Source organism: Aptenodytes forsteri, unplaced genomic scaffold (assembly GCF_000699145.1).
Source record: "Aptenodytes forsteri isolate BGI_AS27 unplaced genomic scaffold, ASM69914v1 Scaffold213, whole genome shotgun sequence".
In the NCBI taxonomy this organism is placed as follows: domain Eukaryota; kingdom Metazoa; phylum Chordata; class Aves; order Sphenisciformes; family Spheniscidae; genus Aptenodytes; species Aptenodytes forsteri.
In genome coordinates, this window is record NW_008795522.1 from 421,280 (window position 1) to 436,308 (window position 15,029).

The 15,029-nt window shown below is 55.1% G+C and overlaps 2 protein-coding genes across 2 annotated transcripts; one reads left to right on the forward strand and one right to left on the reverse strand.

Annotated features, from left to right (window-relative positions):
* The first annotated feature begins 3,495 nt into the window (after nt 1-3,495).
* On the forward strand, nt 3,496-6,338 carry LOC103901055 (alpha-1,3-mannosyl-glycoprotein 4-beta-N-acetylglucosaminyltransferase C). The gene is made up of 3 exons (XM_009281861.1): nt 3,496-3,603; nt 3,908-4,046; nt 5,106-6,338. Exons 1-3 carry the CDS (start codon nt 3,496-3,498, stop codon nt 6,248-6,250), a joined length of 1,392 nt encoding a protein of 463 aa, XP_009280136.1. The 3' UTR covers nt 6,251-6,338.
* Nucleotides 6,339-7,696: 1,358 nt separating this feature from the next.
* On the reverse strand, nt 7,697-15,006 carry TMEM9 (transmembrane protein 9). Its single transcript, XM_009281863.1, has 7 exons — nt 14,920-15,006; nt 14,648-14,744; nt 12,902-13,003; nt 12,382-12,473; nt 11,827-11,935; nt 11,179-11,310; nt 7,697-8,957 (listed from the first exon to the last, which is right to left on the reverse strand). The coding sequence occupies exons 2-7, from the start codon at nt 14,651-14,653 to the stop codon at nt 8,808-8,810; spliced, it is 591 nt and encodes a 196-aa protein (XP_009280138.1). The 5' UTR covers nt 14,654-14,744; nt 14,920-15,006; the 3' UTR covers nt 7,697-8,807.
* Between the last annotated feature and the right edge of the window lie 23 nt (nt 15,007-15,029).

Genomic DNA, 15,029 nt, shown 5'->3' on the forward strand with positions numbered 1-15,029 from the left:
GGCTGAGGCTGCCCTAACCCCTGCAGCTGGGCTGGGGGCCTATTGCTGCGTCCCACCTGGGGTCCCCGCCAGCCCGGCTGGTCCACCGAGCGCTCGCCGGCATGGGGCAGAGGACGCCGGTAGATGCTCCTCCTCTGCGGGAGGCAGGCGAGGACTCGGGGTGGGGCTTTGCTGAGTGAGAAACCAGAGTCCAGCCAGCCCTGGGGAAGTTGCCAGGCTGAGCACCTCGGCAAGACGACGAGGCTGCCTGGCTGCCACTGCTGTGCACCCACGCGCCGGGCTGCTGCGCGCCCCGTAGGTCTCTGCTGCCTCGGTGGGTGCATCCAGAGTGGTGCTGGGCACGAGCCATCTCACTGGTGTCACGGGACGGGGCTGCACGGGAAAGGGGTGCCCTGGGCCAGGGTCTTCTGGGGACGAGGATGGGGACAGGGGGGGTGAGGGCAGGGGGCTGGGCTGGGTGTCCCCAAGCTGTCAGCTGTGGGGACCGAATCAGATCCAAGCTGCTTGCAGAGACCCCCCTGTGTTGCGGGGCTGTAGGGCACCTGGGCTGACCTAAAGCTTTAGCTTCCAGAGTCCTGCGCTACTGAAAGGTGGCTTTTCCCCTCCTTCTTCCCTGCGGGATGACCTTTCGAGCAGACACACCCACAGAGCATGGGGCTGGACCCTGGGCTGGCTCCCAGGGGACCCAGAAGCACCCTGTCCCACGCAGCCCGAACGGCTGCAATTTGTCCATTGGGGACATTCTGCTGCCACAATTTGCCACATCCTCCGCCCGACTCCCACTGGGAGGTGGTGAGCGGCACTGACCCGCGATGCAGGAGACCTGGCACTTACCCCCCTGGGTGATGCACAGCCTTTTTCCGTGCCTCAGTTTCCCCCAGCATGGAAAGGTGCTTCTGGCAGTGGGATGGTGAGCCCTGGTTCTTCCCTTCCCTGTGCAAACAGCCCCACTCTCCCCAGTGCCGGAGAGAGCCTGTGCAGGGGGAGCATCTGGCCCTTCCTCGCGGGACCGAGGCCGTGTGTTTACTTGTTCTCCTTCCCCTCCGCTGCTGGACTGAGTCACGGCTGCTGCGTCATGCAGCCCATTTGGCTGGGAGTCTCTTAACAAAGCGGAGGAGTTCGTCTGGCTCCGGGCAAGTGGCTCTCGGCAGCCAGCTGCTCCTCGCCACCGGCCCAATGTCCCAAGGGGAGTGGCTTTTGGGGACTTCCCCAGTGGGGTGCTGAGCTGCGGAGAAGGTGCATGAGATGCTGAGGCAGGAGCGGGGACAGGGGTGCCCCGTGGAGGCACCCGGAGCAAGAGCAGGTACTGGAGGAATGCTGCATGCCAGTGACGTGCCCGCAGTGGTGTGGCCCCTGGTTGTGCCTATCTAGCCGGGCTGCTTTGTTTCTCCATGGAGGCAAAACCCCAAAGTCCAATTGGGGGGCTAATTATGGGGCAGTGTTCGTTACCTTCTGTTCTGTTAAGCCTGTGATGCAGAGCGATGCCAGAGGGACGATGTCCGCGCGAACCTTGTTCCCCATGGGCTCCCTGCTCCTGCTCCATGGACGAAACTGCTGCCCATGGGAGCTGGGGGTGCTGAGCAGCACCTTGTTTTCCATCCAGGACGGGCTGCTGGCAGCCAGACGCTCTCCCAGCAGCCAGAAAAACCTTTGGCCACCCAGAGTATAAATACACCCAGTCGGATGCGTGGCCGGCTGCCAAGCCTCGCCGTTCCCAGCTCACCCTGTGGCCTCGGCGCTGCACCTCAGATCATGGAGGTCCAGGCTAAGAAATCCACCTCCAGAGTGGCTTCAGGGCGTGATGTCCCCGTGGCCTGGGATGGGTCCCTAAAGCTGCTCCCCCCTAAGCTGGCGAGCTGCCTGTGCCCCCATCGCTGTGGGGGAAGGAGAGGCCGGGGGGCTTTGGGAAGAGCTGGCCATAGGGCTGGCCCATGGCAGTGAGCACCCCCAATTCTCCCTACTCTCTGCTGTAACCTGGACAGAGATTTTAAGCAGCTCCAGGAGCTTGCTGTCCCCCCCCCGAGTGCTTCAAAGAACCAGCCCTAAACCGAGCTCAGCTACTGCCTTGTGCCACCATGGAGGTTCCTGTATCCCATTCCCTGATACCTGCTGGGTTCAGCTCGGGGGAGCCGGCTCCTCCGCCCCCCTCGGCCGAGACGGGTCTCACTAACACCATGGCTCAGCCCAACCCTCCCTGGGAGAGAGCAGCTCGCTCTGTTTTAATTGCTTATCTCTGAGTAACGAGCAGTGTTCCTGGGTGAGGTCAGCACGGCAAGGACGGCACTGGCTGCTGCATCGGGGGGACCTGCTGTGCACCGGCCCGTTGAGATGCTAACTACCCCCTGAAGGACTTTGGGAAGGAAAACAGGGGCTTTCTCCTTAAAATAAGCCCGGCACGTGCTCCAGGGCAGTGGCAATAGAGGTGCTGCACCCACCTCTGCGGTTTGGGGAACATGAGTGGGCTGGGAACATTCACTGCACAGCAGCAGTTGATGCAGGGATGTATTTAAGCAGAAGTCCCAGGCAAAGCCCAGCCTTTGTTCAGGAAGGCTAGCAGCTTTCTCGGCGTTTTACTATACGGCTTGGGAGGGCTTTTCCTCTATGTTTGCATTCAAAGACGCTTTGACCCGAACAAGCTGACGCACCGTGAGCAGTTTGGATGGGGCGGATGGTGTCTGCCCCGCCGGGCTGGGCACTCGCTCACTCTCTGGCTTCCCCTCTTCCAGGGCAGACCCCGTTGTGTTTATAATGGAAAAACCCCAGGCGAACACAGGAGCCTTTTAGCCTCCTGCCACGCCTCTGCTACAAGGCAAAATATCTCAAGGGCGGTACGAATTCCTTGAAGGTGACACTGTCGCCCGTCAGGGATGGCTTTCAGGGACGGTTTTCTTGTCCTACCAAGCAAGGGACGTGGCTGGGACGGGGCGATCATGGCCGCTGGTGGCTGCCCAGAGGCAGATGGGGAGAGGGGCAGGCAGGAGAGGCTGGGGGAGCTGCTTCGTCCTTGTGATGCCGGAAGAGCAGCCCGGGCTCCTTTGAGACCTGAGTGTTTCCCAGGGCTTGGTGCCAAGTCCCGAGGTCTTGGTGACTGCTCCTGGGGTGCCACCCCAACGCAAAAGACTTCCTTGAGGTGTGTGTCACCTGTATTTCTTCTGCCTCCAGCTCCAGGGCTGCTGCGTGGGGTGTTGCAGGGCAGCCAGAGGTGTTGGCAGGGCTGGTGGGGTGGATTTTGTAGCTGGCTGATTTTTTTTCCTGGCTGGGTTGGCGTGTCCTGCCCCTGCCTGCCCAAAGGGGACCATGCCTGGGTGCCTCCCGATGCCCCACAGCCGCCCATGGGCACGCACCCCTGGGTGCTCTGGGCAGAGGGGTCAGCCCCAGGGGTGCATCCAGGTGCTGCCCCACTGTCCTGTCCAAGGGATGGTGGTTTTCCCCGGGCTGTGCCCTGACCTGACATGCCCCTTCCTCCCGCAGGCCTCAGCGTGCCGGCCCAGTGCTATGCGATGCTCTGTGAAGCGCTCCCTCACAGCTGCACTTGCAGCCTCCTTCCTCCTCCTCCTCCTCCTCCTCCATGGGGGCAGCCGGCAGGAACAGGATCCCCTGGAGGTGAGTCCCCCAGCAGTGATGTCCCGCTGGAGGGGCCACTGGAGCATCCTCCATCCCTGCCTGCCCCACACGGACCACAACCCCAGCTCTGCTCCCTTCCCTGCCCCATATCATCCCCTAACCCCAGCTCTGCCTTCTCTCCCTGGGGTTGCCCTGTGCACCTGGGCCTCCCCCGACCCAGGAGCTGGGAGGGCAGGACAGGGGCTCCCCCTGATTTCTGGGTCCCCCTGTTGTCATTCCCCCTTGCTCACGCGTGTCCATGGTGCTCTGGGGTCTGACCTGGCTGCCTGCGGCTCCCATCCAGGTGGAGCTTAGGGGCTTGACCCTAGACACGGTCCTGCAGCCGGAAGGAGCCCAGCGCATCCTCAGGGACATGGATGACCTCTCTGCACTCCACAATGTCTCCTACCACCTCCTCGCTGGCTCCCTGTCACCCCACAAAAGTGAGTGGCTCCGGGACCCTGGACTGAGCAGGGTTCTGCATTTGCACATCTCTTCCATCGCAGCTGCATGTCCCAGCATGGACCTGCCCCATTGCTGCTGCTGCCGGGGTGGGGAGGGGTCTGCTTCCAACGTTTTTGGGACAGGGGACCTGCTGATACCTGGTGACCTCCCCCCTCCCAGCCTTTGCTGCTCTGCCTGGGGAGATGGAGGGGTAGAGGAAGGTTCATGTGCTCCAAGTATGGTCTGTGCTTCTGCACTTTGGGACTGCGGTGACCACAGACATTTTGGGGTTTCTTTTGGTTTCCCAGTTCTCTGTGGGGAGGGTGGCGGAGATCCCCTTTCTCCGGGGTTGTTTCCTGCTCTCCAGTCAGGAAGGTGGAGATGGTGGGGCTGGACCACCGGGAGAACCACATAGTGTGGGAGATGTGGGTCAAGCTCTTTAACAGGTGCACGAAAAACAATTCACGTGCAACTACCATGGTTGCACTGTGGAGCTTAGGGCAGCCCCACGCGAGCCCATGCTGAAACCAGAGGTCTGGTACGTGCACGGTGCTGCACAGACCAGCAGCAAGAGAAGCTGCAGCGAAGCTGAACAAATGCAGCCACAGCTGGGCTGTGGGGAGGGCAGAAGGATGCCTCGTCCCAGTGCGGTTGCATCTCTGCAAGGTTCAGAGTAGGGTAGGGGCATGCTTCCAGGATGTGTAGCCAAGCCACAAAGCCATCCCTGCCCCATAGACTGTCTCTGCACTGTTCCTTCCCCAGGTTTGGCTTTTTTTAAGGTGTGTTTCCCAAATATTTCTTCTTCAGAGGAGCCCCTGACTTCTCGTCCTGTCCTGTCCCTGGCATTTGGGCCAATTTTGGGCACCTCCTGAGACACTGGGGGCTTTAGCTTCAGAAAGGACCTGCCAGCCTTAGACACGGATAAATAGCATTAACCGTGCAGGTTGGCCATGTAGAGCTTTTTGGAGCCCCCTCCTTGTGGCTTGCAGGGAAAAACCTCACTGCGGTGCATCCCAGGTCACCCCTCAGCCTGCTAATGCCTTTCCTTTGCCTTGCAGAATTCTTGACGGTGGGATTGGCATCGGTGCGGCGGCCGCGTGGCTACTACCTCCCGGCCACACTCCAGTCCCTCTTCAAGCAGTCGACAGAGGAGGAGCTGCAGGAGATGGTGGTGGTGGTGCACCTGGCCGACGCGGACCCCATATGGAATGTGCGCGTGGCCACCAACATCGCCCATAAGTTTGCTCACCACATCCTCCTGGGCCGGCTCCTGCTTATCCACGCTCCCCACGAGTTTTACCCCACCCTGGAGGGCCTCAAAAGAAACTACAACGACCCGGAGGAGCGGGTGAGGTTCAGGTCCAAGCAGAATGTGGACTATGCCTTCCTCCTCGCCTTCGCCGCCAACCTCTCCTCCTACTACTTGATGATCGAGGATGATGTGTGGTGCGCCAAGTCCTTCTTGACGGCCATCCGCAAGGCACTGGCTTCCCAGGAGGGCTCCTACTGGGCCACCCTTGAGTTCTCCAAGCTGGGCTACATCGGTAAGCTCTACCACTCCAGTGACCTTCCTCGCCTGGCTCGCTTCCTCCTCCTCTTCTACCAGGAGATGCCCTGCGACTGGCTGCTGGTCCACTTCCGCCTCCTGCTCACCCAGAAGGATGTCATCCGCTTCAAGCCCTCCCTCTTCCAGCACATGGGCCTCTACTCCTCCTTCCAGGGCACCGTCAACCGTCTGGAGGACGACGAGTTCCAGGCTGATGCCTTGGACCTTCCGGACAACCCGCCAGCGGCCTTGTTCACCAGCATGTCTGTCTTTGAGAACTATGAGCCTCTCAAGGCTTACAGCACAGCAGAGGGGTATTTCTGGGGGAAAGACCCAGCAGCCGGCAGCGTCTTCTCCATTGTCTTCCAGCAGCCGGCCCGCGTCACCCGTGTCCGGGTGCGCACAGGCTCCGACGAGCGGCGGGGTGATTTCCTGCACGCGGGGGTGCTGGAGCTGGGCCGACGGCGGCGGGCCGACGGCTGGGACTGCTCTGCCTACACCACCGTGGGCACCTTCGAGAAGGGGACCTTTGAGCAGCGGGGGCTGGAGAGGGGCATGCCCGGCCCCGTGGAGTGCGTGAGGATCCGAGTAACCCAGGACCAGAGCGAGTGGCTCATCATCCAGAGCATCGACATCTGGACCACGGGAGGCACCTGACCGGGGCCGTGTTGGGTTGCCAAAGCAGCTGGATTTTGTACTGAGAGGTCCTTTATTTTTCTCACTGCCTTTTTTGATAAGGAATTAAATTATTGACTCCCGCTGGCGCTGCCGCCTGTCTCCGGAGGGATGGCAGCCGCTGCCGTGGGATGTGGATGGGGCCGGGAGCAGGGCCCACCAGGCTGCGCCTGCTTGGGGGATGCCCCAGCGAGCAGTGCAGGGGGGGTGGGGAGGAGCAGAGGCTTGGGAATTTCAGGCTCGGCAGCAGAAAAACATTTCCTCCCAGGGAGGATGGTGCACAGGACAGAGCTAATCAGCTAATTAACCAGGCAGTGGCATTTTTTGCAACCTCTTCACACCATCCCTTCCCCATCTGAGTTTTCTAACCCACCGACTCCCAATTTCTAACCTGCAGCTTTTTTCCTCTCCTATCCCATTTTCAAGCTGTTCCTGGGGGGGGCCAGGGGAAGATATGGGGGTGCTGCTCACCAAACCCCTCGCCCTCCAGGATCAGGGACCCAAGGGTCTGGTCGCTGGGAGCAGGACCCCCACCACTGGCGATCACTGAGGTCTCTGTGCTGATCAGAGGGGCACCGGCCACCAGATGGACCCATCGCACCGGCTCAGTCCCTGCACAGCAGCTGGGGCAGCCCTCATCCAGCCACTGCCTGTTCAGATCCTTCAAACAGATTTTTTTCCCCCACTCGGGGGGGCTGCAGTTCCCAGGGATCACACCCCGTGTCCATGAGGGATTCACACCGAGAGGGAAGGACAGGGAAGATGGGGTTTCTAGAAGGGGGAGAAAGTTCCAACGATTGAGGACCACAGAACAAGGATGGGTAAGGAAAATGTGACCTCGGTGTGTTGTGAAGCTCTGGGTACCTTTTAGCCCGGCGAGGTGCTGAAGGGTGACCGGGGTACAGGCAGGCTGCAGGCACAAATCCCCCGAAAAGCTTCTGTTCGGATTCATCTGGCAGGACCAGCTTGGAGGGCTGGATCCTGCTGAGCAGCTCAACCAAAGCCTGTTGGCACTAGTGTGCAAGGCGGTGACCAGCGCCTCTCCCAATTAGGCTTTTACCAACAATTGCTCAGCTTTCAACAAACAAGGAGGAATTCTGATCTGCTTGGCCTTCCCGCGAGACAGCTCGGAGCAGTCTGTTGCTAACCTGTGCCAAGCAGGACTGCTCTGGTTTGCCAGTGTTTTAAGCCCGGCTCTCCTGGAGCAAGACAGTCACCTCGGAGCGCAGACAGGCACAAACCAGTGCCAGGGAATCCACCTGCAGTGCCGAAACACCCGAGTGCCGTAACCACAGCTCGGTCTCGAGGTCCCGCATCAACTTGCCTGCCGGGCACTGGAAGGCAGCCTGGAGAGCAGCCGCTCAGTGCTGGGAGCCCCAGACCTGGCGTGATGGGACTTTTCCCTGAAAAAAAAGCCAGCCACGTAATAGATCTTTGTCTGCATTTAATACAGAGATGCTACATGATAAACTCCAGCCACTTCCTGACATTATCAATGTTCTCAGTGGGATCGATATACACATTGCCAAATCACTTCAGTTTCCTCCACACAGCCCAAGTACAGTCAGAGCTCTTGGAGTGTTTCGAGTAGCACAAGTGTCCCTTTTCCAGGGCCCCAAGACCCAGACAAGTGTTTACAGTGCTCCAGTAAAGTCTTTACCCCAGTTCTCTTGGACACAAATGCCCCTGACCACACTGTGAGAGCGTCAAGGGTTACTAACATGGGTACAAAGCAGGAAAAGATATAAATGTAAGTCAACCTTTTACCTGTTGGTCTCTTACTTGTGAATGTACTAATCAGTTGTGATATTCACCTACACAGAAACAAGCTGCAGTCTCAGTTATGCTGGTGTAAATCTGGACAGACTCCACTGAATAGAGTGGAAATCCACTCGGTTTACACCAGGGTAAGTGCAAGCAGCAGCTGACCACTGGCAGGGAACCCCCTCCTCCTCCTTCCAGTGCAATGCACTTGTCTCAGCACAACGACGCCCAATTAAGATCGGTGCAAACTGGAGGAGGAGGAGGCGGCGGCTTCTTCGTCCTGGAGGAGCGCCACATGAAAATTAGCCTGCTATTTTTATCCCAGGAAGACTCAGCCAGCTTGCAAACACTCCGTACCGAGACCCCCTGTCTCCGATGCAGGGGTGGGCTGATGGAGACTTCAGTCCCAGCAAGCGGTGCCCACAGGGTCCAGCACAGTGCACTGGAGCTGCAGCCCCTGCCCGAGTCAGCCCGTGAAGCGGGGCAGCAGTGCTGCACATGACCGACTATTTACATGCAGCCACGGGGCTAACGATCAGCACAGATCTCAGCCGGGCAAGGGTTAAGGAGCCTCTGGGCTGAGAGGTAGAGGGCAAGGGGACAAAACCAGAGGCAAGCATTTTGGTCTGCTTCTCTCTATGAAGACGGTAAATCAGAGAGGGTTAGAGCTTTCAGTCAAACACCACGGATGTCCTGAAGGATGACTTGCTGTCTGTCTTGACCAGCAGAGCTACCCTGTCTCTTGGAAAGTGGTGCCGCATAGCTTGGCAAAGGTCTAGCTCAGCATCTTGTGGCGGTCAAAAACTGTCTTCCTCTGCTCCTGCACCTGGCGCTTCCAGCGCTGCTGAGCCCCCTCCACCCTCTCCAGCACCGTGTTGGCTCTAGCGCCAGATGGGGTAGGGGCTGCGGCCAAGGAGCGAGCATCCTGCAACGGAAAGAAACGGTGAAAGAGATCAAGGCATGCCCAGCCCGAACATAGAAGGTGGCAGCTCGACTCTGGGAGAAATTTCAACTGAAAGAGCAATTCAAGGCTTGAGTTGTCCTGACGAAGAACCTCATTTTCAGAGCTCCTCAAGACCAGCCCCGCAGCTGCAGCTGGAAAGCTTGCTCTTGGGGACCACCCACGGTAAAGTCACAGGCCCCAAATAAAAAGTCCCCAGGAGAGGAACTGCACTAAGTCTAAACCTCTGCTGGAAATCCACTGCTAGGAGTCTGCAAGGAGCTGCACTGCTAAAGCAAACTGCATCACCCCACTGAAACCGGGCCAACAGTTTCCATTGTTCTCAGTGCACTAGCTTACACAGTAGCTGCTCATGTGTTTCTCGGACAGTGCTGCAGGACTTCTGTCCAGCCCTGCTGTTCAGACTGCTCCCAACAACCACATTTACACTGCAGTAATGCCAGAAGGCCCCTTGGATGGGGATCCATCGTGGCACACAAACACCAAGGCAATCTCTAAGCCTATCCCAAAGAATTTACAGTCCAGCACACTGGAGTAAGATAAACCTCGCCTAATATCAGGCATCTAAAGTGTGCACCTAGATCTAAATCTGAATTATTCCTGTAGAGCAGTGGAGCAAAAGCATACTTTTAGGATACAATTCATCTCCTCCTGCAGGACCTCCTTTTTTCAGCAGAGGGAGGTAATGGATAGACTGTGCGCTTCAGAGCAGCTACTCCTCACTTACATCAGCGTATGAAAGAATGAGGCCAAATAGTTTATACTTACAACAAAGTGTAAACAGGACAGTCTGATCCAGTGGTTTTCTCAGAGACTAGGAAAGGAGAGTATCTTCAAACATTGCAGCTTCCCTTCTCAAAGTGTGACTGAGCTATTCACTAGCATCCAGAGTCACCAATTGCTAGGGACAGCCTCCTCATGAGCCTCCTCCCAGCAGCCGGGGGCCCGGGGCAATGCTCGAGCACAGCCCTGGGGCTCCACCAAGGGAAGGAACTCAGCTCCAGGAGAGAGCTCTGCCTAGCACTGTGCCTCGCTAAACTGTGCATGTCTGAACTGAGAAAGCCACAGAGAAAGCTGTGTCGCAAAGCCTCACGCTGCACTAGCAGGCAGCAAGTCTTGGACAGCCCTTGCATCCTGCAAACAGAGCATGAGCTACAGATGCAATCAAGCATGAGAGCTAATCACTGTGCGTGCAGCCACTCCACTCCTCCACACTAGCCATCAGCTCTGCCTCCAACACTTCCTCTCTGAGAGACCATCCCCATCTCAGTCTCTTGTATTCCCCTACAAGAGAAGGGAAGCTTTAGGTGAAGAAAAGAGTTACAAGTCAGGGTGCTCTTGTTCCGAAATCCCCCTTGGAATCAGGCCCGATCATTCCCCCTAAAGCACTGCCTCTCTCACAAGGGGAAGGATGTTGTATGCTGGATGCTGAAATTCCATGAATTTCATGCAGCAAGAAATTTGTCCTCTCACAAAATCTGAGAGAGAGAGAGAGAGAGAGAGAGAGAGAGAGAGAGAGACAGGCTCTCTCTTTGCTGCTAGGCTCTCTCTTTGCTGCTGGGTCCTAACCTTCTTGCCCAAGATGTCGTATGCCTATGTCCCCCAAAAAGATGGGATCCGAGTAAAATTCTGCTCTGGGGAGAAGCACAAGGAACAAGAGCCTGGATACAACAGGGCCCAGCCCCAGAGCAGGGTCAAATACCACCACCTCAGAAGCTACTCTTAAGTGTCTAGAAGACAGACCAGCCCCATGTTTCAGCAAATAATTAAACCCATACTTCCCTGGAAGCTCACCACCAAGTTACTACACCTAGGACACTGCACAAACAGGAACCATTTGACTTTTGGTTTCATCTAGACAGACAGACCAAATTCAGGCCACCTGGTAAAAAGCCACCCCCTACCCCAGAGGACAGGTCTCATCTTGGGCTCGTAATACAGAACTTGTACTTTGAATATTTCTTTCCTTGTGCTTCAGCATGATCTGCACAGATTTGAGTCTAAATGTTTACCTGTGGTAAGTGCCCAAAAAGCAACAGCGCTGGTCCCACACTGGATCAGAGGTGACAAGCACGAGGTCATTCTGTTTCCCTGTCAGCCATTCTCTTCTCACCCTACCACCCTGTCTCCACCATGACCGCAGCCACCCATGTGCACCCTGCATGCACCAGCAGCACAGCCTCACCTCATTCTCCTCCTCATTGTGCAGGGGCTGGGTATAAGCATCTGGCTTCCGGATCAGAGGGTCCACCAGCACAAGGAAAGCCATGTAGAGCAGCAGTGCCCCCACCACAGACAAGTAAATGATGATGATCACCTGCAGTTAAGGACAGCACCGTGGAAATGGATCAGTAGCGTAGATAAGAAGCACCACAGAGACCAGGAAGCTCCCTTCACAGCTGCCTCTGATGTTTGATCTCTTCTCTCATTCTAATTTTGCTCCCTAGAAAGTCTCTTGCACTTGCAGGAAAGCCAATGAGACCTAAGTGCCATCACTGCATAAACAGTGCTGATATTCTCTGCACTGTGCCAATTTAGGACATGTGCTGCATGCGAAAGGAGACCAAACAAGATGGGTCCCCGGTCAGAGGTGCTTGGCACTGTCACACATCCTCAGCAAGAAGACTGGGCTCCTGTGCAGCCTGCTGCTCACAGCCAGGAGCCCTCCTGACTCGGACTCAGTGCCCCTGGCACTACCACCGTGTACTAGCTGTGATAGTTTTATTTTCCCTTTCTGGGCTCTACTCCAGGAACCCACCAGTCTAGCCGTGCCTGGGATGGCATGGCATGGCAAAGAGAAGGAGCCAGCCACAGGGAGCAGACCCACAATTACCTTGATGGTGGTGGTGCTGCGCTCCTCATACTTGCATTCACACAGCAGGCAGTAGGCCTCCACATCATTCCCTGGCACCGGCATTGGCTCCACAACATGCAGGCAGTTGCTGCAACACAAAGAAACCAAAATCAGCAACTGGACAAGGTGAAACCAATGCTCTGTGGAAGGATGCTGGGGGTGACTTTTTCTGGGTCCCAGCTTTCCCGTCAGGCTGATAATGCTGATCCGGTTTTAAGAGTTCCCCTCACAGCTCAGCTAGCCCAAAGTTCCTGGGATAGACTGTCCAAGCACCTTCTGCAGGGATCCAGTCCAGGTGAAAGGGACTGGAGGGTACACCCTACATCTGCTGAGAGCCGTGGCTTAAGAAATCCTGCCTCCCAGATTCCTCAATCTCTGTTCAAAAAACGCCCCTCACCTGGGTTGAAAAATCACCTACTAAAATGGCTTCCTCTGCAAATGCACAGGCAGGGAATTATTTCCTTAGCACCAGCTGGAAACTCCAGAGTGTTGGCTTTCATGGACCGACCCCTCAGGCTTCAACCCACAACTCACCAGTCCTTCTGCGACACATTCTTGTTGTAAATGTGCCCACTGATGTTCCGGTACGGGGGACAGATGCACTTGCAGCGGATGTCCTCCGAGCTCTGCAGAAGCAAGAGGAGACGGCATTAGTGAGTGAACATGTGCATAAGGTTCTGCTGCCCTCACCACCCAGGGGTGTGGGAAAAGGCAAAACACTCTCTTAAGAGAGAGAGGACTTCACACCATGTCTCTTCTTCCTGTGCTGCTTCTTTCACATCAGTAACTTCAGTTTTAAAATGTCTTGAGCACCTCTGCTCCAGACACCAGGTACTTTTCAAACAAGTTTTAAAATGCAAACTCAGCACAGCAGAAGGCAGGGCAGAGGCCACTGTCACGTACATTCACAGCTCTACATACGATAAATGCACATCTGCTATAGCACTCCCTATCTTTGCAAACTTCCACAGAAAAACAGTTGCTTCTCTGCCATTTTTGTTTCTGTTGTACTACACACACGGTTCGGTGCTTGTGTCTGAAGCTGTTCACTCACCTTGCTGGCTTGTGCTGGAGGAGAAAGGACGCAGCAGAGCAGCGCGATCAGCAGCACGGAGCTCGCATACTTCCGGGTGCACTGGGCAAACATCATGGAAGCCTGAGGAAACAAAAATTCACATCCAGGATAGAGGATCTCAGGTGAATGCAACCAAAATGAGTTAGTTTGAACTTTCTTTTTTGGGCCACTTGCCTCTATTTGGCCCAGGAAGTAGAAATTTATCCCTGAATCAAGGCTGATGCCAGTCAGAAACTCCTGGAAACACTTTACACAGATCCCAAGAAACACTCCTATCAAAAAAGCTTCCACCATCTAGAGCCACACCTCCAAACTACCACAGTCCTGCAAAAAATATTGCTGACTTCCTTACAGTTTGGCTTCTGCAACTCCACATCACCTCCTGTTTCTCTCTTACTATTGTGGAGCTCTGCAACAGGTATTTTGCTGCTGACAGTTTTGCCCAGTAAAAAATACAGAACCAGGAAAACCACAGATCAGGAGTGGCCTAAAGAAGTACACTGGGACCTCCTTACTGTATTGTATAATACATGTTAAATCATTCATCTTCTGATACTGAAGTTTTGCCTCTGAAGGGGTCAGTGCATTTTCCTCTCTTGCGAGCCATGAACTATGGCAAGGGGGTGGAATATTTACCAATTCCTAAACCTCCTTTACCCCAACATACCTGTTCAGTAAAATCCTAATTTTTTAAAATTATTTCAAGTTGCTAGCTCGGTGAATGCATTATATGCCTTTTGCTACATACGCATAGATAAAGTTGTTCTAGAGACATGTATGTGCACAAATCCAAAAGAATATGAGATCATTTTCTTTGCCACAAAAAGCAAAGTTAGTCTTAACAAGGCTGGCATTCGCATTCGCAATGGCAGCACGCTTGGAGACAAAAGGCCCTGCAGGCCTCATGGTGCCACCTTGGGGAGCACTCTGAAAAGCCACTTCAGCACAGCTTTATTCAGGGAAGGTAATTTACACCTTCATTAATCAGCTCCATACAGCACAGGTAATCCCACAGCTAACTCCGGGTACTTATACTCTATTACCTAACATAATTCCGTTAGTATTTACATCACTGGAATATTCTACCACCGCTTGCTTTATCTTATGTCAACACTCTAAAAATTAATGTAAGTAATTCTTCATCGATTTTACGCATACACCAAGTTCCTCTCTTCTTTATCTAAAGAAAACACCAGCCACTTCTAACAAGCTGACCTGCCAAAAACCATCAAAATGCATTCCAGTCTTATCAGCTTATCGCAGGATTTCTTAACCCTTTGCACCTCAGTTAGCAGAAACCTCCTCAAACAATGGTTCTTTCTTTGGAGACACCCTTGCATGTCAGGGTTTTAGCTCTTCATCAGAAATGCTGGCTAACGTATGACTTATCTGAGCTGCACAGTGCACGTTCCCCATTGTAAGTGTTTTTGGACTACTACTTGTTTGAATTTTTAACCCAACAATGGAGCGCGTACCTGGAATTCGGTTTTAGCCTGCTCAACTGAATTCAGATCATCCGAACAACTCGTAACTGTCCTTTTTAATAAAAGCAGGGGAAAACACATGATCTATTATACCATGTTTACCAGCAACAAAATAAAAGCTTGGAATGACACCTAGACAGAATCCACCCATCATGAACTGTAGACACCAGAGGCCACACAAAGGCCAATTTACGTGTAGTTCTTTGCAAGTTTGACAGCATACGTTCAAAGGGGCACTTACACACATGCCTTAAAGCTGTTGTTTTCCAGGCAATCAGCCAAGCTTACAGCAGCCATCTGTCTAAAAGCATCTGTATCTGGACCAAAATCCAACGGCGCTGTGAATGACAGGGGAGGAGAGGGACTCACGCGTGGTTAAGGTCTCTGACGTCGTGACTGAGGAGCGTGGCAGCTCCCAGGCATGAACCCCCCCTCAAAAGGGGGCCCACAGCACAACTGCGCGCATCCGCCCTGTGCCCCTTCTCCCTGGAGCAACCCCAATAAACTCCTCACCTTTAACACCACCCGGAGCCCTCCCAAGACTAAATCTACGACGGCTCCGACACGTTGCCCACCACCGCCCCAGCCCCGGGTCTGTGCTCCAACCACCTCCCGCAACGCAA